Source organism: Mirounga angustirostris, unplaced genomic scaffold (assembly GCF_029215605.1).
Source record: "Mirounga angustirostris isolate CCGP_5_RB_7025 unplaced genomic scaffold, mMirAng1.0.hap1 SCAF_2, whole genome shotgun sequence".
Taxonomy (NCBI): domain Eukaryota; kingdom Metazoa; phylum Chordata; class Mammalia; order Carnivora; family Phocidae; genus Mirounga; species Mirounga angustirostris.
Genome location: NW_026991710.1, coordinates 195,911,059 through 195,930,720, shown reverse-complemented (window position 1 = coordinate 195,930,720; position 19,662 = coordinate 195,911,059). Strand labels below are relative to the sequence as shown.

General features: G+C 41.5%; 2 protein-coding genes across 5 annotated transcripts in view; both read left to right on the top strand.

The window, feature by feature from the left end:
* AGPAT5 (1-acylglycerol-3-phosphate O-acyltransferase 5) overlaps window positions 1–17,699 on the top strand; it is a 78,924-nt gene extending 61,225 nt beyond the window's left edge. For 2 of the 4 annotated variants that reach the window (XM_064585719.1, XM_064585718.1), the window contains 3 exons: window positions 5,252–5,413; window positions 12,422–12,545; window positions 15,107–17,699. In XM_064585719.1, the coding sequence (XP_064441789.1) occupies window positions 5,252–5,413; window positions 12,422–12,545; window positions 15,107–15,332 (512 nt within the window). In that variant the 3' untranslated portion in view covers window positions 15,333–17,699. Of the gene's footprint in view, window positions 1–5,251; window positions 5,414–6,694; window positions 6,865–12,421; window positions 12,546–15,106 lie in introns of all 4 variants that reach the window. The other 2 variants (XR_010409745.1, XM_064585720.1) reach the window with 2 other exon arrangements.
* On the top strand, window positions 2,219–4,917 carry LOC123847815 (aldehyde dehydrogenase, mitochondrial-like). Its single transcript, XM_064585717.1, has one exon. The coding sequence runs from the start codon at window positions 2,968–2,970 to the stop codon at window positions 4,528–4,530; it is 1,563 nt and encodes a 520-aa protein (XP_064441787.1). The 5' UTR covers window positions 2,219–2,967; the 3' UTR covers window positions 4,531–4,917.
* Window positions 17,700–19,662: the final 1,963 nt, after the last annotated feature.

Sequence of the window (19,662 nt, the reverse complement as noted above, 5' to 3'; positions counted from 1 at the left end):
TACATACAATGTAAAATTTCCTGTAGGGCTCAATAAAGGTTTTCTGTCCAGTACATTTATCATTTACTTATAATGTTTCCAAAATGTAATACAGCAAAATCTTCATTATGTCAGCCACCACCATAATGGCCCTCAAAGAGAAGCTGGTTCAGATGGCAAGGTAGATTATTAGTAGTACCAAGTAGAAGTTCAGGAGATCTGGAAATGGAAACAGGGCAAAGCAAAGACTAAAATAGAGACTAGATACTGACCAAGAAGAATTAACTTAATTAACTACCACTTTTCTCTGGGGCTCTGGGTTTTTCTACAGTTTCCTGGAGGCAGAGTTAGATCTCCATACAGTGGGCTCAAGCTCCAGCAGTTCATTATAAGTACCTGTTTTTTGGCACTCTCAATTGAAATTGTAATTGGTCTCCATATTGTTATTACGAAATTGGTTTTATAATAATGACCCAGTGTTTGGGGATAGTGAGCGCCCTCCTCACTGCTTAGAGTTGAAGACCACTTGGTCAGAGATGGTAGATCATTCCCCACATGGATCGGAGGAGCTCATGGGCTCGGATTTAGGATCGTGAAGTGCCTTCCAATCATCCAAGAAGGGCTGGCTTCTATTTGTTGTGACAGTAAGGGTGGCCTATGTTATTCTAAGCCTTACAAAATCAATAGACTGTTGATAAACACATGCAGGAAAGAATGGGCTGTTGGTGTTTTCTCGCCTCACTTCACCCCTTCTCTAAGCTTCCATTCCTACCACTCCATGGAAAATACTAGTCCAGGTAACACATGACCTTTGTTTGGCCAGGTGGTCACTTTCTCAGTTCTGGATCTTTCCGTGTCTTCCATTGAGCATATCTGACCAGTTCCTTCTTGAGATGTTTTCTTCTCAGGGCCTCTGTGTCACCCCAGTCTCCTTGTTTTTCTGCTTCCTCCTTGGCTGTTCTCTTTCAAGAGCTGGAAGATAAAAGCTGGAAGATGCAGGATGTGGAATGGATCTAGAAAATGTGTTTAGGGTGGTTGAGCTGCTCCTGGTACATTCCTCAGTGAGAAGATCTTTTTCTTAACTTTTCTTACATATTAGTGATGGGCATTTCTTACTCATCTGTCACAAAGCTGATTTTTTTAGACTTCCATTATAACTTTTTATTTTAATACTATTTTTTTGTCTTTCTATCTTCTTACTTACTTAATAGATTCTAGTAATTGTTCTCAGTGAATACCACAGGGTGATTCTGTGGAACTTTGTACTTAATAAAATTGGATGAGCTCCAATAGCAAAGAAGAAAGTATTAACTAATTTAATCAACAAATGAATGTTTCCCAGCCTGGTATACTATTCAGATTTGTGTTATAAGTTTGTGAATAAATTGAGCTGCTTCTCCCCTAGGGACTTCAGTCAGATATGTGGTTGTGGGAATCTTTTTCTTTCCCACACCGCTTCACATTTTAAAAATTCTTCTGCAGGAAGATCCCAACATACTATAGCTGTTCTTCCTTATGCAGCTAATTTTCCCTGGAGAGAGGCAGGAGAAGATCCAAATCAAGTTTTGTCTAGTCTATTTTCATGTCACTTCAGAAAGCTACTCTTTTCTGTTAAATTGTCAGTAAATATTCTAATCAAGCAAAAGGGAGGCAGTGGGAAATAGGAAGGGGGGAGAATAAATTCTAAACATTAGTGGAACACTCATGGATATGATTGATTATCCAATATAAAGTGCAGTGCTTTCTCAAGTACAGTGTATACAATATGTGTGTGTGTGTGTGTGTGTATTTCAAATATACCCAAGAGAATGGAAGTCCTGTGTTCATACAGCAACTTATTTAGCATTCACATACATTTTATATGAATGTTCATAGCAGCATTATTTATAGTAGCCAAAGGTTGAAAACAACTCACATGTTTATCATCTGATCAATAGATACACCAAATGTGGTAGATCCATACAGTGGAGTATTACTCAGCCACCAAAAGTACTGAAGTTCTGATACCTGCTTCACCATGGATGAGCCTCAAAAACGCTATGCGCCTTTATAGGTGCGCCTGGGTGGCTCAGTTGTTGAGCGTCTGCCTTCGGCTCAGGTCATGATCCCAGGGTCCTGGGATTGAGTCCCACATCGGGCTCCCTGCTCAGTGGGAAGCCTGCTTCTCCCTCTCCTACTTCCCCTGCTTGTGCTCCTGCTCTTGCTAGCTCTCTCTCAAATAAATAAATAAAATCTTTAAAAAACAACAACAACAACAAAAAAAACGCTATGCTAAGTGAAAGAAGCCAGACACAAAAGTCCACAACACGGTGATTCCATTCATGTGAAATGTCTAGAACAGGCAGATCCAGGGAAGGAGAATGCTCAGTGTCTGCAGAAGGTCCAGGGTGTCTGTCTGGAGAGACGGAAATGGTCTGGAATTTGATAGTGGGGATGGTTGCACAGCTTTGTGAATCTACTAAAAACCACTGAGTTGCACAGTTTGAAATGATTAATTTTATGGTATGTAAATTGAATCTCGATTTAATTAAAAACAACAACAACAGTTTTCTAAGTATCAAGCCCAGTGTTCCACATGAGCTAGACCACAGCAGCTCTTCCTTCAGGCACTCGACACAGCAGGGGTCATTCAGGTGCTCCCTCACTCCCACGTCCCTATTTGAATAGAAATAAAATTAAATCATGGACTAGGAGTCAGAATTATAAATCGTACTCCTAAATTGGAAGTGAGCACGGGCAGGATGCTGCTACCCTTATTCTGTGGCCAGAGATAAGGATGGTAGTACCTGCCTGTGTCAGGGCTTACCAGATTGACAGGTTCCTGATAAGTCATAAGCTTCCTGAGGGCCAGTGTTCTGACAGTTTTCCCCAGCATCTTGTACCTGTAGAAGTTTAATAAATATGTATTAAATGAATGTTGATTTAAATACATCAAGTCATAAGCGTGCTTTCTAACACACGGTCCTGCACGCCCGCGCCCTCCGCAGCATGTTGCGCGCTGCTGCGCTCGCCGCCGCTGGCCTCGGGCCCCGCCTGGGCCGCCGTCTCCTGTCGGCCGCCGCCACCCAGGCGGTGCCAGCCCCGAACCAGCAGCCTGAAGTCTCCTACAACCAGATCGTCATAAACAATGAGTGGCACGATGCTGTCAGCAAGAAAACATTCCCCACCATCAATCCATCCACCGGAGAAGTTATCTGTCAGGTAGCTGAAGGAGACCAGGAAGATGTGGACAGGGCAGTAAAGGCTGCCCGGGCTGCCTTCCAGCTGGGCTCACCCTGGCGCCGCATGGACGCATCCGACAGGGGCCGCCTGCTGAACCGCCTGGCTGATCTGATTGAGCGGGACCGGACCTACCTAGCAGCCTTGGAGACCCTGGATAACGGCAAGCCCTGTGTCATCTCCTACCTGGTGGATCTGGACACGGTTCTCAAATGCTTCCGTTATTACGCTGGCTGGGCTGATAAGTACCACGGGAAAACTGTTCCCATCGATGGGGACTGCTTCAGCTATACCCGCCATGAACCCGTCGGGGTGTGCGGGCAGATCATTCCGTGGAACTTCCCGCTCCTGATGCAAGCCTGGAAACTCGGCCCAGCCCTGGCGACCGGAAATGTGGTTGTGATGAAGGTAGCTGAGCAGACTCCACTGACTGCCCTCTATGTGGCCAACCTGATTAAGGAGGCCGGCTTTCCCCCTGGCGTGGTCAATATTATTCCTGGATTTGGCCCCACAGCTGGGGCCGCCATCATCTCCCATGAGGATGTGGACAAAGTGGCCTTCACAGGCTCCACCGAGGTTGGCCGCCTAGTCCAGGTTGCTGCAGGGAGCAGTAACCTCAAGAGAGTGACCCTGGAGCTGGGGGGCAAGAGCCCCAATATCATCATGTCAGATGCAGATACGAACTGGGCCGTGGAGCAGGGCCACTTCGCCCTGTTCTTCAACCAGGGCCAGCGCTGCTGTGCGTGCTCCCGGACCTTTGTGCAAGAAGATGTGTACGCCGAGTTTGTGGAGCGGAGCGTTGCCCGGGCCAAGTCTCGTGTGGTTGGGAACCCCTTTGACAGCCAGACTGAGCAGGGGCCGCAGGTGGACGAAACTCAGTTTAAGAAGATCCTTGGTTACATCAGATCTGGAAAGGAGGAGGGGGCGAAGCTGCTGTGTGGTGGAGGGGCTGCTGCTGACCGTGGCTACTTCATCCAGCCCACCGTGTTCGGAGATGTGCAAGACAGCATGACAATCGCCAGGGAGGAAATCTTTGGGCCAGTGATGCAGATCCTGAAGTTCAAGACCATAGAGGAAGTCATTGGGAGAGCCAACAATTCCATATATGGGCTGGCTGCAGCTGTCTTCACCAAGGACTTGGACAAGGCCAATTATCTGTCCCAAGCCCTCCAGGCTGGCACTGTGTGGGTCAACTGCTATGATGTGTTTGGGGCCCAGTCCCCATTCGGCTGCTACAAGATGTCTGGGAGTGGCCGGGAGCTGGGAGAGTATGGGCTGCAGGCATGCACCGAAGTGAAAACCGTCACGGTCAAAGTGCCTCAGAAGAACTGAAGAACTGTGCCGACTCCCAGCGGAGGTCAAGGACATCAGCAGCAAAACCAAGAAAAATGACACTTGCACACTAAAAGTCTCAAAAGAGAAATTCTCTTACAAAATCTCTTGATCAAGAAAGTATCAGAACTTTAATTGATAGATGGGGGTGGGTGTGAAGCAAAGAGTACCGGGAAAGCCTTTTACGTGCCAACAGTACTCCTAGCTTTCAGGCTGATTTTTCAAAACTAGATTCAAATGTCTTATTCTGTCCATCTGATAGATTTCTGTAACTTGCCTTTATAGGGGAACAAAAAGCCATTTTTTACACTTGTACTAACAAGTCAGGGCAACAGCTATGCCTTCCTCTGTATTCTGGACTAAAATTCATTAAAAACAATGCTGCTGGGGGGTGGGAGGATGGGTTAGCCTGGTGGTGGGTATTGAGGAGGGCACATTCTGCATGGAGCACTGGGTGTTATGCACAAACAATGAATCATGGAACACTTCATCTAAAACTAATGATGTAATGTATGGGGATTAACATAAGAATAAAAAATAAAAACCAATAAAAAAAAAAAAAGAGTGCTTTCTAAACCTCAAGCCCTGTCTGTATATATGAGATTATGGCTTTAATATATTCTGGTCTATTCCTGGAAATTTAAAGACAATTTGGATGTTATATTGTGCTGAGGTGTTTTGTAATTAACTTATGGCCACACTGAATCAACTTCTCTTTTAGGCTTTGCAGTATTAAAACATGTGCTGACACCAAGAATAAAGGCAACTCATGTTGCTTTTGATTCTATGAAGAATTATTTAGATGCAATTTATGATGTGACAGTGGCTTTTGAAGGGACTATTGATGATAAAGGGCAGCGGAAAGAAGCACCGTCCATGGCTGGTGAGTTTATATTTTCAATTATGTCATATATTTGTGAGTGTGTAATTATTCTCTTTAATGGGTACGTGTACTTCATAACATTTACTTGATATATTTTCTAGGTAGATACTTTATCTATTTTCCAGGTATTTTTTTATTAATCCATAACAGTTTGAATTTCATGAGTCCTGCTAATTTTGGTACTTCCTCGTTGCCATATTAGTCCTTTGGACTTGCCCAATAATCATTAACTCAGCTTCTTTCTACCCAGACTTCACACATAAGAATGGAAGGCTACATAAATCAAAGGAAGGGAATGTGGAGGAGAGCGCTAACCTAGTGGTACTGAGGTATACTGATGGCCAGCATTCACCTTTATATGGACTTTTATATAATACTTGTGAAATTTAGTATCTTTGGCAAGAAGAAACAGTTAAATACGACTCTTTGTTTTTTCAAACCTGTGCTGGGTTTTTGTTTTGTTTTGTTTTGTTCCATGCCCAGCGTGGAGCCCAACAAAGGGCCCGAACCCACGACCCTGAGATTGAGACCTGAGCTGAGATCAAGAGCCGGACGCTTAACTGACTGAGCCATCCAGGTGCCCCTATAAAGACTTTTTAGCTATTGCCTCTGCGTATGTCAGATATAACAAGAAAAAATAGAATTTTAAGTGAGCAGAATATTTTAGTTAAACATGACCAAAGACACTCTTGACGGATAGAGAAATTTAAATACGGGATTAGACCAACAAGGAAGTGCGGAGTGTTGCCATCACCTTTCTGAAATGTCCATTCGAGCTGTGATTGAGAGGTAGAACACGAGCTTTTTATGTCACATCGGTGGCTGTTGAAGGTAGAAATACCAGGCCTATCAGAGTGTGTGTGTGTCAGTGGGACCTCTTGAATGCTGGTGTTCAGAATATTGTCCAGAAGACAGACAGAGTACCTCCCCGGAGCGGGAAGTTGGGAGAGAGGACCAAGGGATGAAGCATTAATGGGGGGGTGAATGGGGTGAAAATCGGTCATAGTGGCTGGAAATACAAATCTGAAGTAGTGGGGCACCTGGGTAGCTCAGTTGTTAAGCATCTGCCTTCTGCTCAGGTTATGATCCCAGGGTCCTGGGATCGAGCCCCGCGTCGGGCTCCCTGCCCTGCAGGAAGCCTGCTTCTCCCTCTCCCACTCCCCCTGCTTATGTTCCCTCTCTCGCTGTGTCTCTCTCTGTCAAATAAATAAAAATCTTTAAAAAGAAAAAACAAGTCTGAAGTAGTAAGACTGATTACTCTCACAATTGCCTTTGACACAGAGCAGTTGTCACGTTGGAAGCTGAAGATTTTTTTCACTTTAAATGGAATTTTTTGGAATACATTATACATCAAACAGTTTAAAAACCACAACTCTATAAAGTGTACAGTGAAATGGCTTGTTTTCCACCACGTCCCCCTCCCCTCGGGGTCCAACTTTCCCTGCCCAGAGGTAACCACTTTTCTTAATTGTTTGTGTATCATGTGTGCAAAATTAAGTCTACATTCTTACTCTAGAAATCCTTCCCTTGTTATCAAAAAAGGCAATGTGTTAATATTTTTTCTTCCTTTTTTTTAACCATCAAAGAAGTCATTGACCTATTTTTACATTTGAAAACACATGCATTTGGTTGTTCCAACGGTATTATCACTAGTTTATTGCTGTTTAAAAAATGAGATTTATTGAACATGTTTTAATTATTTATGAGAAACAGATATAATTCCCATAATTACCTTTGCAAAATGCTTTCATTATGCCACGTCCTGGTCATAAGAGCTCCTGGCTTAGGCAGTGCTCACAGGCCAAGTCCCACCCTCTTAAGCCTGCCCCATGAGGACTCCGTATCCTAGCTGTCCCTCTCTTTCACTCCCTTGCCTTCTGGAATGGAAGGCTGTGTATAGGCCAGGCCTCCTTTCCAAGTGAAACCCCTCCCCTCTGTTGCCCTCCCCCAGCTTTGCTGTTCCCACAACATTCCTCTTCCCTAGCTCATTTGCTTTCTCTTGCTTTGGCACTCCTAGTGGTACTAAGTGCTTAAGCCACAAGGTTAGCGCTCAGCATATGGTAATTCTTTACCTTCCGGTAACAGGGTGAGAAGCCTTGAGGAAGAAAACCATTTTAGACTTGCATTGTCTAGATTCCCAGACCCCGCCCGCCCCACTGCTCTGCTTTCTCTACTGCATACACATTAGCTGACAGTGGCTTTGTGTTGTCCTTACAAACTGTCTCTCTTGGAGAAGGTTGGCTTTTCTATCACACCCAGAAGCCATGTGGAAAATAAATCTGTCATTTCAATCAATTAAGGGTGAATGTTTCCACAAGGAAAAATACACCAGAGTAAAATCAAAAGACCGAAGACAAACTGGGAAGATATTTGCAACTTAGATCACAGAAAAAAAAGCCGGATTTCCTTGACATACAAAGTGCTTCTACAAATTGATGAGAAGATGATCAATAACTCAGTAGTAGCTCACAGAAAAAAATGCTCCATCTCACTCATAATAAGAAAAATGCAAATTAAAATTTTTAGCAAGATACCATGTTTTACTATCAGATTGGCGAAAATTCCAGTTTCGGGTTTGGTAACAGGCCCGTGGGTGAAATTCCAGTACAAAAGTCAGGTCCGTACTTTGCTGTTAGGGGTGCAGTGCTGTACGGCCTCCGTGGAAGCCGCCCTGGCGGGGGCTGCCAGCTCCACAAATGCGTGTACATCACTGCTGCTGAGAGATTTCACCAGTATACTCTGCACACGAGAGGCGACAACTGGTTTTCGGTATTTACAAATTGATTTTAATCGTGAGACCGGGACCTGTAGCTTGAGAATCCCCACTCTCGTTATTATATAAATTGATTGCTATTCTGCTCTACTTTAATCTGGTGTAGATTAAGATGCACTTTAAATTTATGATGTAAGTTGAGTTAGGTATAAAATTCCATAACTTAGAATATCGTAAGTACTTGGTGGTTGAGTGTGATTAGTATTAAATATTATCTCCATACATAGTGGACTATCATTCAATACTCATATTTGATAGCCCAATTAAAAAACATTTCCATAGTTGCTAGATTGTGCATTTATATGCCGCAGGCCTGTCTTCTCAAAGCGTTGTAGGAGTATCACAGTTCCCTCGAGTCACCTGGGATGATTGTTGACCATGCAGGGCCTCAGTTCGCTCTAGGCTGCTAGCATGGATTGGCTGCAGGTGGGGGCAGAAGCTGCGGGGGGTAGGGGGGTTGTGAATGAACTCTTGAACTCTTGTGATCACGAGTCTTACGTTTGGGCCTTAATGCGGCCTCATGTTAGAGAGCTCGGCAGCAGGTAGTGTCCCTTGTGCTTCCTATTTCGTGATGTCTTTCGTTATAAGGTGAATAGTGATCAGAGCCCACCTGGGCGTGCACTCTGTGGTTCATCTGGTCTTGTCATCAGGGTCTTTGTCTTCTCTGGACGATGTCCATTGGGCAGAGGAGAGACAGGACAGCCTGATTATAGACTTATTTAAATTCTGTTTCTACAGTGGGTGGTATACCGTAATAAATTGTGAAGTTAAGGATAACATTTGATGTTCTGTTTAACCATTTAATGTGGTGCTAGGTTACTTTTTCCTGTTTAATATTTTCTTATATGAAAAGAAAACTTATTTGGAGGGGAAAATTACAGGTAACCCAAAAGAAGGAAGAAAACTCCATAGGCTCACCTGTCCAGATGCATTTAACATTTTGGATATTTTCCTCAAAATCTTCCTTTTTGTAATGTCATTGTGTTGGAGTATGTTTGTGCCTTTGGATATTTTTAGGTGAGGTCATTTGTATATATTGTTTTCCTTTATATCCTGCTTTTAATCATAAACATCTTTATACGTCAGTATATACACTTCTGTAATGTTTTAAAAATGCTACATAACATCCATTGCCATGACTGTACAATGGTTTATCTACCCAGTTTTCTACTCCTGGATTTATTTCATCTTTTTCCTCCCAGAGGGAAAGGGGGCGGGTTATAAGGCAGCATGTGGGAGCCGGGTGAGGTGCCAGGGTGGAGGTTGTCCCAATTCAGCACATGCACGTTCTCTGCTCTTCTCTCCTGTCTCCATCTCGCCTGCTCCCCAGGCACAGAGCAAATGGAACTTAGTTTCTCCAGAGACTAGTCCTGTGACAAGTATGAATACTTGAAAGACTCCTATTACCCTGGCATATATACACTCTAGGGCTCTACTGGGGAAGTTCTAATTAGAAAAAAATTATACCTCGGGGCACTTGGGTGGCGGGTCCTGGAATCGAGCCCCACATGGGGCTCCCTGCTGAGCCCCCGCTCATGCTCTCCCTCCTTCCCTCCCTCTCTCTCTCAAATAAATAGATATTTTTAAAAATATTATACCTTAATTAGAATACTTTTTCTGTATATTTCTAAATATTATGGGAAAATTTTTATTCATGCAATAGGAAATAAGCTCCAATGAACATAGTTTTTACAAGTATAGATACACGAAGCTTTATTAAGTATTGAGGAAAACCTTTATGTCACTTCTTTTTTTAAAATTTTATTTATTTATTTGAGAAAGAGAGAGAGCACGAACAGGGGGAGGGGCAAAGGGAGAAGCAGGCTCCCCGCTGAGCAGGGAACCCGATGCGGGACTTGATCCCAGGACCCCGGGACCATGACCCAAGCCGAAGGCAGACGCCTAACCGACTGAGCCACCCAGGCGTCCCCCTTTATGTCACTTCTTTCTTGTCTCCTGAAAGTCATTTAGTGTTTATGTGATGATTCTCTCATGGTTTTCATTTGGGTCCTCACCCCAGACACTGGGCTGATGGGGCTCAACTGCCATCCACGCTGGCTCTTGGTCCTCTCCAAGCCCTACAAGGGAAGTAGCACTTGCCTACAGGGACTCCTGGAGGTTGGATGAAATAATGTACACAAAACTGTGTTGTAAACACCAGGGTACCATGTAAATTTTACTCCCATATGCATTTGGGAGTCCTTCTCAGTGTCCGTGCCTCTTCCCTCCTCAGCTGATGTCTCGTGAAACACACTGCTGTCACTTCCCAGGCACCGCGGTTACAAGTTCAAGTCTGCTCACTTTTACCTCCTCACAGCCTGTGTCTGTGCGTGTCCCTGCAGCGTCAGCTGGCTTACTGTTTAATTACGGCGATGTTGAGCAGGGGATGTAGATAATTAGGTGAAAGTAGAACTGGTGTTGGGATCTGCATTTTCATGGATCAGAAATACAAATGAGAGGGTGAGATGAGAAGTTACATGAGGCCAAAAAGTTGGAATCGCTGCGTCCCTGTCAGGCCGGCGCTGCCCCCCTATCTCTGCCTTGCGGACTGGGGGGCAGGCACCGAGAGCGAGTCCGTCTGCCCGGGGCTGATCAGGGATCGAGACCCAGGCTGCCGGATGCACTGTCCGTGCTCTGAACCTCTGCGTGGTTCTGCCGCTAAAATCCTTCTCTGCAGTTCCTCGGTTCCGTAACTGACAACAGAACTTGAGAAAACTAAGACAAAAATTCCGAAGAGTCCCGTCTTCCCCCTGCGCTTCTTGTGCCTTTATCATCAAAGCCAGTTCCCTCCTGAAAGTATGTAACGGCAAGATAATTTTGATGACGGAAATGCCGCGTGTTATTAAGGCTTGACACCAGTGGTAAAGAAGAATAATTGTAGAGAATACCTAACAAAAAACAAACGTGTGCAGAGTCCAAAGACTAGAGATTTCTTGAAGCTGAAACTCTTCCTTCAACCACCAGAGCATGTTCTTGGAACGCTGTCTTTGAACACATTTCAACTTGAGATGACAGGTCTCAGCCTCCTCCTTGCATCCACCTAGGGAACATAGTGTCCTCTTAAATCTCTTAGGAACATCTTGTTCTCCAGGGAATTTAAATCTGTTCATAATCTCACCTTTTCACCAAAAGCCATCCACAAGAAGGGGAATTTCGCAGCTCAGAGTTCTTTCTTGTCTTGGAATAAATCCTGGCCTCATTGCTTGTGCAACCCAGGCTGAAAGAGGACTGCCTGCTTTGTTCCAATTAGCCTGTCTTAGGAACTGTAGTCACTTACAAGCTCATAGCTATTCCACGGAAAGAATTTTGGTTCCTAAACCAAATATGATTTGTGAAAATACGGCGAAGGCCAGGAGAGCTGGGAGTACCAGTGAGTAGAAACCAATAGCAAGTCCTAGAGGAGTGGAGCTCTCTTTCCCACGTCTGTGCTGGGTGTGTGACACTCCGTGACAGGCTGATGTGCCCAGCCAAGGCACTAGGGATTCAGGGGTTTAAGTGCTTCATGCTCCCAGGGCTCTGGCAGAGTGAACCAGACAGACTTCATCTGCGCCCTTCGGGGACTCATGGCCTCGTGGGAACAGAAGTTACAGTTTGTGATGAGCAATATGCTTGGAAACAGCAGACTGGTCTCCTGCAGGTAATTCGTGAGCCTGAGGGTGGCTGGCATTTGGGCACCCTTCAGAGGGTGGGTGTGGACTTGCAGTGGAGTCCAGCTTCTACTCCTGGGTCGCCTGTGGAATTGTAGGTTATTTTATGAAAACTAACATTTGGTACTATCCATTTAGCTTAGTGACTTCAGGTAATTGTGGTAGACTGGGATGTTATAACACACTCTTCTACTTTAGCTTGAAACCTAAAACCGGGCGCCTGAGTGGCTCAGTCGTTAAGCGTCTGCCTTCGGCTCAGGTCATGATCCCAGGGTCCTGGGATCGAGTCCCACATCGGGCTCCCTGCTCAGCAGGAAGCCTGCTTCTCCCTCTCCCACTCCCCCTGCTTGTGTTCCTGCTCTCGCTATCTCTCTCTCTGTCAAATAAATAAATAAAATCTTAAAAAAAAAAAAAAAAAAACCCTAAAACCATCAGTGTAGAATTCTTATTTTCTTTTAACTTTTTTCTTTTTTGCTGAAGAATCTGCTTTTTCATCATTTAAAAATATATTTTACCTCGTTTTCAGTTGTTTTATATAACCGTGAGTTGTAAAATAACAAAAAATGAAATTTTTTTGTTTCTTGTTAGAATTCCTCTGCAAAGAATGTCCAAAAATTCATATTCACATTGATCGTATAGACAAAAAAGATGTCCCAGAAGAACAAGCATTTATGAGAAGATGGCTTCATGAGCGTTTTGAAATTAAAGATAAGTGAGTAACAGCAGTTCTCCTACTTCAAAAACTTGGGTTCAGCTACATTTCACTGTAGTAAATAAACAATTTGAAACTAACGTAATGCTTTTTTGTAAACTCAGGTCCAGTCTGTTCATGTTTTAAACCTTACTGTTACATTGTCTGTGAAAGAACTTGTTACAGGAGGCCTCCCTGTTTTCATTCACAATATTTCCTAGGCACTCTGTGGTGGGATGTAAAATTAGAAAACACCTCCCCGCCACCAGCTTTCCACTGTGAGATGCCCCAGGTGTGCATTCCCGGGTCAGACAAGGAGGTGGTGTGTTTGAGAACTAGCCGGCATGCCCACGATGCCCAGAAAGCGAAGCTGTGGGATAGAGCGTTGTGTCTGATGTACGTGTGGAAAGGACACGGGTATGTTTGTTGGAAGAAGAAGGGGCAGGTGACGTTCTGACCAAAATGTCTTTTGCTGTTAGTATTTTGGGGCCTAAACAGTTTCTGGGATTGACCTTGTGCTCATCCGTGCTAATCACATCACTTCAGAGCAAACAACAGTGTTGACCCTTGCTGAGCGGTGCCTGTCAGTAAGTTACAGGTGTATTTAGATACCTCCGGGGGAGGCACAGCTTAGTGAGGTCGAACTGCGGGAGGGAATGTGAAGTGCCACTTACTGACGGGCGAACCCGGGGGAGCAAGTGCCCTCCATAGCGGGTAACAGGACCCCTTTGATTTCATACAGTTTTCTAAAGGAAAAAAATTTAGAATTTTCTTCTCTTTTTAGGAAGATAAAAAGTGGATGTCAGGTTTTGATATGATACTTAGAAACTGAATTCTCTTGGATGAAAACTTCAGGGTATATTATTTACTGTTTGTTTGCTGTCAATGAGAGTTTTATCCTTTCTGATGCATGTCCTGTTTCTTGAAAGATATGTTTTATTCTTTTTTTTTATTTTTTTTTTTAAGATTTTATTTATTTATTTTTTAGAAAGCGAGCGAGAGAGAAACAGCATGAGAGGGGAGAGGGTCAGAGGGAGAAGCAGGCTCCCTGCCGAGCTGGGAGCCCGATGTGGGACTTGATCCCAGGACCTTGGGATTATGACCTGAGCCGAAGGCAGACGCTTAACCATCTGAGCCACCCAGGCGCCCGAAAGATATGTTTTAAACATCTCTACTTTTTATCTTCTTTTTGAAAAAAAAATAGATCCATTAATTATAGGATGCATTGTTTACTAAAACCACATTGTTTACTAAAACCAGTGGCGTTTTTACAGACTCAAAAGTAAGACTTCCAAAATTAGGTTTGTGTTCAGAAATTTTACCTGTGTTTTATTCTCCTGATACGCTTCTCAGCAGACTGCTCTGTTCCTTTCTTTGTTGTATTACGATAAGATTATTTCCTCATTACCTCTTTTGAGTTAACTTTAAAAAGTGAAAATTATTAGAGGCGTGCTGCAATGAAAATGAGACTCTGAAATTTATAGACAAGTAATTACATTTCCGTATTTCATTGACCATCAGTTGTACATGACGTAATTTATTTCACCAACCATTCACTGCCACACACTTGGGCTATGGAAGAAATTTCAAAAGTAAAATACATGAATCAGTTCTCAGAAAAGAAAAAAAATGCCTGAACAATATGCTTAACATCCAATGTATTTCGTGTTATAGGGTGCTAATACATACTTAGAATGAGTCTGGACCTTTTAAAACAGTGCTTATCGCTAGGGAATGTGTTAAGGTAATGGAAGGATTTTCTGCTTTGTACTTGTGTTTGAGAGTTTTATGCTCAGTCTGTCCTGCTGTTAGAACTTTACATTTTTTTGGGCGCCTGGGTGGCTCAGTTGGTTAAGCGACTGCCTTCGGCTCAGGTCGTGATCCTGGAGTCCCTGGATCGAGTCCCGCATCGGGCTCCCTGCTCGGCAGGGAGTCTGCTTCTCCCTCGACCCTCCCCCCTCTCATGTGCTCTCTCTCTCTCATTCTCTCTCTCTCAAATAAATAAATAAAATCTTTAAAAAAAAAAAAAAGAACTTTACATTTTTTAAATAAGATGGGAAAATGAATTGACTATGCTATTTTTTCATTTTTGTACCTATTTTTATAATCCCATGTGAATGAGGGCTTTTGGGGGGAAACTCCATATATGTTATAAGAACTGCTGATCTTCTCTTTGACTTCCGATGGGATGGGAGCTGTAGGAAGAAGGAGTAAAGATGGGGAAGATGGAGATGAAGTGAGATGGGTCATTACCCATGTGTGAGCGAGTCTGGTTGTTGCAGAATTATTAAAAATCTGAAGCTTAAAAAAAATCTTCCTACAAAACTACTTAAAACCATCTTTTTAAAAAATTCCATATAATACAATTCATCTACACTAATCATGAGCATATAAAGATATTTTTAAAGTCTAGAAACTCCATTTAAATCAAGTGTCTAGGTATTTCCTCATTGATCTTTTTTTCCCAAGGACCTTATAGCTTTTCCAGCATGTAATAGGCATCCAGAGCTATTTATTAAATTAGACTATTAAATGACTAAACCTGAAACTTTAATTTTTTTTTTTTTCCATTCTGGCCATAGGTTGCTTATAGAGTTTTATGATTCACTGGATCCAGAAAGAAGAAACAAATTTCCTGGGGAAAGTGTTAATTCTAAATTAAGTCTCAAGAAGACTTTACCATCATTATTGATCTTAAGTGGTTTGACTGCTGGTATGCTTATGACCGAGGCTGGAAGGAAACTCTATGTAAGAACGTGGATTTATGGAACCTTAATTGGCTGCTTGTGGGTTAGTATAAAAGCTTGAGCAGGTAGCTGTCTGCAGGCAGTGGGATGTGCTCCGTGGTTCAGTGTTGGCAGCCACACCTTACATCAAATTGTTTCCTGATTTTAGTCAGAAGTGTAAATAAAGCCTTGTTGATTGAACATTGGATAAAATAGAATTTCTGATTAAAGCCGATATGCAGTTGGTCTTGGGCAAACATACATGGTTTTACAACTTTAGAACAGAAGCTGCTGGAAAGGGAAAAACTAAACAGTTTATGCTACACTTGGCATTTCCTATGAACTAATGTCATCTTCAGAAGACTCTTAGGATTGTATAATTTGTTATTGTTTTGTAATTCAGATGGCTGCGTTCATGAACATTAACTTGCAGTATATTTCACTGTATTTGTTATTTTTAATTTTTTACAACTTGACTAGTCCAACCTTTATCACTAAAGTATTTAGTATCTTGGAGCTATGTAATATTTTGCTTTTTGCTTAATGTCTCCAAGGAAGTGAAAGAAATTTTATTTAAGTGTCAAGAGGCATACCAAGGAAAAGGGCAAGAAATTGTCCCTGGGGAGGAAGCTCTGGTTAGCGCATGCTTTTATTGTATTGCATTATTATCCGATTTTACTTTATATTTGCAAAGTAATTAACATTTCTAATATTTATTGAAACAGCTTAATTTGCACACCCTGTATTGTATACAAAAGAATAATGTATAAAGTATGAGAATTAAGTTTAAGTTAGAATTGTGACCCTGATTCATTATAGCAGAACTTTACATTGCCCGGCTTTTTGAGGAGTTATGCTAAGCTCTTAGTACTTCCCAGCATCTGTGCCATAATTACTTGAAAACCTTCAGGTTTGCTATTATTTTTTATATCAAAATAATTAGTGTGAACCTTTATTGGACCTGAGTCCACAGATAATTTGAGGTGATGGGAGCCTTCAAACGTCTGACTAGATTTCCTAGCATGTGCCTTTGCCTGTTACTGTTGAGTTTAGCACAACATTTAATTCAGAAGTCATTTTTTTTTTATGCCCTCACGGTCGATTTCCACTGGGTTTGGATTCTTTTCCTTTGGCTTCCTGGCAGCCACAGCACTTCCTGTGCTGCTCGGTGCCTGGTACCGTACGTGCACAGGGAAGAACTGTAGCCGGCCAGGGCTTGTCCTGCTGCAAAGTTGTTCGTTTAAGCTCCTGTGAGCCAGCCTCGCTAGCTGCGGCAAAGGCGTTTTGCGTTTGTCTCATGTCAAGTTCACCTTCCACAGGCCAGGGAGATTTAATCCATCAGGACTGAATGAATTTGTTTAGTTCTCGTTGGTTTTAATGGGGCTACACAATTAATCCATATCACCTCAAAACAAGAGCTGTGTTTCCGGAACCAAATCACACAATTCACTTTGCAGTCATGAAATAATAAATTTATCCCGTGCAAGAGGATGACCTTTTTGGATCTGCTCTATTTTTATGTTACAACTTCAACTTGATTGCCTACCAGCCCTTTAAGATAACATTTCTGCCTAATGGATTTTGGTTGTAAAATTGTACCCATGCCCCCGATGAAACACACCAGCTGAATCATGATGAACAAAATGAAAATAATAAAGAAGGGAAATTTTGTCTAACCAGTTCTCCAGACCCAGAGAGCAGGCCATGTCGGACAGCACGTTTGCACAGCTGGGTAGTGTGAGTTGTCCATGTACATTAGCGTATGTGTGCGCACATCCCCTCAGGACACGGTCGGCCTAACTGTGCACGGCGGTGTAGGTCACACTTCTGAAAAGTGTTCTCATGCCAAATTGTCGTTTTCTCTTTCTTGTAAGGTGAAGGTTAAATCAATCCCATGTCTTTGTTAATACTTTTTTTAACAACCCTAAAGTTAGAACCTTTTTCTAATTAGATCAAAGCAAATGTAAGTTGTGCAACTTACCTTGAATATCATGGATATGCTCTAAATTTAAATTTTAAGAAGTAGTACCATTGGAATTATGTTGATTATAACTGATTTTAAGAAGTCACAGTGAACGGCATAAGATCACTTTGAACATCATGTTTCTTATGAACATACTTATATTCTCACAGAAGTTCTATGAGATATATTTGTTAGTTTAAAAATTTTGTATCAAAATATTTGGAAAATTAGAAGCTTCTTTTTAACATGCGTTGATATGATTTGAATTATTATTTTCTAAAATTAAGAGTCCTGTATCTACCTGTAAATCTTTTCACATATCATTTAAGCCTTTGTTTGTATTATTCTTATTATTGATTTGCAGCTTAGTTATTACTTAGTTTTTCTTTATAAGAATGCCATCAAAGTGCATGCTTTTATGTTTTCCAGAAAAGGGTGTGTTTGGACGAAAGTAAAAGAAAAAATAAAATCTTTCACTGTCTCTAATGTCTGTGCTATTTAACATTTTGCGACCCAGAAATTCCCCGACGGTCTTCAGTTACATTGAATAGGCTTTATGGCTGGTCCTACATTCTGAACTTATAAAATTATAATATTTTTTTCTCAAATATTGAGCAAGTTTTTAAAAATACATTGCAATACTCAAAATTGTGAAGCAATATATTAGTTTTATTATATAAACTCATCTATGTATCTTATACAATGTATATAGCAAGTATTAGTTGCTTGACAGTTCTGTGATCATTAGGGTACCTCACTGAGCCTTGTCCAGTGCCTAAGATTAGCCAGGTCGGTAAGTAAAGTACCAATCTGACTCATCCCTGCATCGTACATACTAATGATTTCTTTCATGTCTTCCATTTCCATGTGATTTTGTTTCCTGTATAGTGATAATCAATTTTCCTTTATATCCAGATGACGTAAGCTTTATTTTTCCTTTGTAATGTTACGTGGTTTATTATTACATTCACTGATTAGATCTGTGTCAATAAAGTGATCTTTTAAATAGATGGACCATTATGAAAATACAGTATATACAAAATTTGCCCATCAGGTAGAGACACGAAGTAACTGCCAGATACCTATCAGACTCACATTTAAGAAGACAGAAATGTCTGTCATAGTGATATTTCATGTGTACAATTGGAAGTGCATAGTACATTTTAACCACAATAGTATTTGTTCTTAATGTATTCGATTGAAGAAAAGATTGTCTTGGCAGATATTCCAGATACCACCTTGTAGTAAGTTACATATCTTTGTAAGTAGGATTTTTGGAGGGGAGAGGGAGGAGTTGGACTAGTTTTTTTGTTTTGTTTTTGTTTTTGTTTTAAGATTTTATTTATTTATTTGACAGAGAGAGACACAGCGAGAGAGGGAACACAAGCAGGGGGAGTGGGAGAGGGAGAAGTAAGCTTCCTGCGGAGCAGGGAGCCCGATGGGCTCAATCCCATGACCCGAGCTGAAGGCAGATGCTTAACAACTGAGCCACCTAGGCGCCCCTAGACTTGTTTTTTATTATGAGTTACACATACTTTTAAAGATTGGCTAACTTGGAATGTTATGTTACCATTTAGTATTTTGGCATTATACACAGACTAATTTAACCTAACAGTCAAACATTAGAATGAAAATTAGTACTTAGTCAAACTGGTAATTTGGAAACATTCAGGTATTTGATATTATATGGGTAAAATATCTATGTAATTGAATTTAAAAGTTCACTCAGATATTTTGAAGAATTAGATATACAATTACTGACTTATTTCAGTTTAGAGTAGTTATGACTCAACATTATCCCCAAGATTTCATTTGACACCTTCTCCAATTTGTGGACAAGAAAGTAAATCCGTTACTTTTACCAACTGGGGAGTTATTCTCAGTGTAGTCATGCATGAGATCAGATAAATACCTTACCCCGAGCAGGGGGCGGGGGGAAAGTTATTTTTCAGAAAGCGTCTCCAAACAGAAAGCTCAGTTATTTCTGTATTAAAAAAAATATCTGTTGAACAAACTCTCAGTAAATGTTTATTGATGGTCAGTTATTCCATCCAAATTATTAGTGGTTCATGATTTTATATGTGAATATGTAAGAAAGGCCTATTCTGCTAATTTTATCTTCATTTTTATAAATCATTGCACCTTAAAAAAAAGAAAAGATGCCACTGATGTTCTTTGTTCAGGAGGAAAGAATATTTGACTGTCTTGTCTCCTTATGGTATGTTCAGAATAAATTCTGATTTATTTTGAGTTTATTGGTGCTTCATTAATCCAGCAAAAAAAAAAAAAGGAAAATATAAATCTCAAAATTTACTTGGGGATATATGGTGATAAAATATCTACTGGGTGATGGTTATTTCACATATTTATGATAATGGGTATGTATGTTTTATATATGTGTATGTTTTATTGCCAACTAATAGCTACAGGATACATTATTTTATGATTA